We start from the raw sequence: 2,690 nt of genomic DNA, 5'->3' as shown, positions 1-2,690 counted from the left end.
TTCATATTTATTTGTAAATAACATACATAAATCACCGTTAACAAAAATGCCCTGCTATAAAAAAGGTATTTGTAAATCGAGTAATATGTACGATGATGATGATGAAGATATCGGAAGCAATGTAAGTGAAAGCTGATTAAAATACTTATTTATTTTATAAAATTTAATTCAAGTTGACAGCATAAAACTGATGAACAGTGGTTGAAAAGCAATGCATACCCTTTAAAAAATTTTTTTTTTTTGCTTTTTTAATTTATTTCAGTTTATTTATTTTAGTTTACATTATTTGTATTTAAATTAATTTTATTAATTTTAGTCTATTCTAATTTTTATTTCAATATTTTTTAATTATAATGAGTTGCCAAGCTTCATTGTAGAACGCATACTTTTAACGTGCGTTCTGTCAAACCAACGCCAACTACAAAGTCAACGCGAAAGTTCTATGTGGACCAGCCTTAATTATCAAATAGCAGTTTGTATTATACTACATACATACATATGTATGGGGACTAAACAAGGAATATTCATTTGAAAATGCGAATGTCCTACTCATTTATGAAATGAAAGACCAAATAATAATTTTTATAAATATTATATTCTCATTTATACATACTCTTGATTGGCAAAACAATTAGAGATTTCGTGTCCTACAAAACTAAAAATTTCTTCGTTGCCTTTGGTTTGTCTTCTGACTTCTTACGGATGGATCCATCCGAATGGGGAAAAAATGAAGATTATATAGACGCTCTCGAATTTTGTCGAGATTTATTCGTTGTAAATGACACAGCTGAGCGGGGTGTTAAATTTATGAAAGATTACAATCGAATATTGACAAAAAATTAGGAGCAAAAACAATTGGTGCTTCAATTTGTAGAAGCATATCGAAAAAAATATACATCACACAATAAATCGGCACTTGTTTATTAAAAAATCATGAAATATAGTTTTATTTTTTACAAGCTTTTTCTGAAATATTCTTTTCTTATCAAATTTGGCCACATTTTATTGAATTTGGCTACTGGGCACTAGGTTGACCAGATGAGCTTTTCAAGCGGTTATTAGACATTCTTTTGAGCGTAGTATTACTTGAAAATAAGGATCATAATATAAATACATAATACATTCAATAAGTACCATTGTTTCAGTTTTACAAGTATAAATGTATCCCGCAGAAACTTCCAAACCTTATCTAAAAATCAAATGTTATTTTGCTATCTCAATTTATCTTATTTTATCAACTTTTTTGCTAGCCAAAGCATGATAATTTGTAACAATTGTTAAAAAATATTTAAAACTATTGCTTAATGAAACAAACCTATTGTCAGCTGTTTTTCTAATTGTGATGTGCATAACATGCCACTGGAAATGATATTTTAATTTATTTTACAATCAAATGTGCTGTACAGTATCGATACGTTGCTTGAATCCAATGTCATTTACTAAATTTGCTATAACTTTTCTATTTTCAAATCGATTTGCAAAAAATTTGGATCTATATACTTTGAAATCAAATAAGCTTTAACATAGCATAAAAATAAGAACAAAAAGTTTGCAGCTTTTAGGTGTAATTCACAGTAGAATAACGATGCGACTTAAAATTGAGTCCGATTTCACTAATAAATTGGCAGATAACTCTTAAACTAATAATTTGATTGCAAAACATTGTATAGCAGGTTCGTAGGGATTTCAAAGACCTTTAATCTGGTGGAGATCTTTTTGTGGTGTGATAATCACAACCGGATATTTTTGGAAAAAATTGAAAATGCTGTTTTCTCAATTTGAAAAAAACGATCATTTCGCAAATTCTTAAAACCTATTCTACTTTTTTAATTTTTGACCTCATATTAAGATTGTGTAGGTTATTTTACATGGCATATGACTATAAAATTCACGACTTTCAACTATTTTGTTAAACAAATTTTTCCCAGAATGCATATGGTTTTCTAAATTTTCAAATGCAACGCGCAAGTACTTAGAGTTATCATATTCGAATAAAATTTTGCACAGCTTATTTTTAGACCAAAACACATCTTTTTCCGCCCGGCAAACCAAATTTTATTTTTAACGAACGGTCTAATGTATATACATATCTGCATGTGTGCATACAATCCTTTACTCGAAATTCTTAGTTGATGCAATTTTTATCCCATACATTTTTGCTGACCAAACAACCCGTTTGCCTGTCTAATCTGCTTGCCTCATTTGCCTGGCTCGTTTACTCGCCTCGCTCGTCTGCTGCTGCAAATGAGTGCCTCGCTCGCAACGACGCCCTCGCGAGGGCAGAGATAATGAGGTCTTCCTTTGTTTGCCTCTCTACTCTTGCGCTGCCCTCGTTTGCTTACTCGCTCGCTGGCTGCTCAGCGCGTGCGCTCGTACTTAACGAGTGGTCGTTTGCATACAGCCTCGCTTGTTGCTCGTGAGTTGCACAAGCTCAGAGCAAACTAACGAGCGAGCGAGGGGCTAAAATGAGGCGAATCCGAACCCTGCGTATAGGTCCTGTTTTGTTTTCCACCTGAAATAAATTAAAAATGTATTATGCTCGAAATGCAACCGTGGACGCCAGCTGGCAGTGAAGCTTGCAAATGTTTGCTAATTCCTGTTCGCGCAAAACTTAGTAAGTTTCTCTCTTTGGGAGAGTACGGCACCTTATTCTCTGGATTTTGTTGCATAGCGAACACTCCTAGTCTATA

General features: G+C 32.8%; 1 protein-coding gene across 1 annotated transcript in view; it reads left to right on the top strand.

The window, feature by feature from the left end:
* LOC118740527 (galectin-8-like) overlaps positions 1-2,690 on the top strand; it is a 45,232-nt gene continuing 42,542 nt past the window's right edge. The window contains exon 1 of the mRNA XM_036472096.1: positions 1-121. Coding sequence (XP_036327989.1) covers positions 47-121 — 75 coding nt within the window. The 5' untranslated portion in view covers positions 1-46. The remainder of the gene's footprint in view (positions 122-2,690) is intronic.

Source organism: Rhagoletis pomonella, unplaced genomic scaffold, assembly GCF_013731165.1.
Source record: "Rhagoletis pomonella isolate Grant_MI unplaced genomic scaffold, Rhpom_1.0 Rhpom_scaffold_00006, whole genome shotgun sequence".
NCBI classification, from domain to species: Eukaryota; Metazoa; Arthropoda; class Insecta; order Diptera; family Tephritidae; genus Rhagoletis; species Rhagoletis pomonella.
This window is presented reverse-complemented; position numbering and strand designations above follow the sequence as displayed.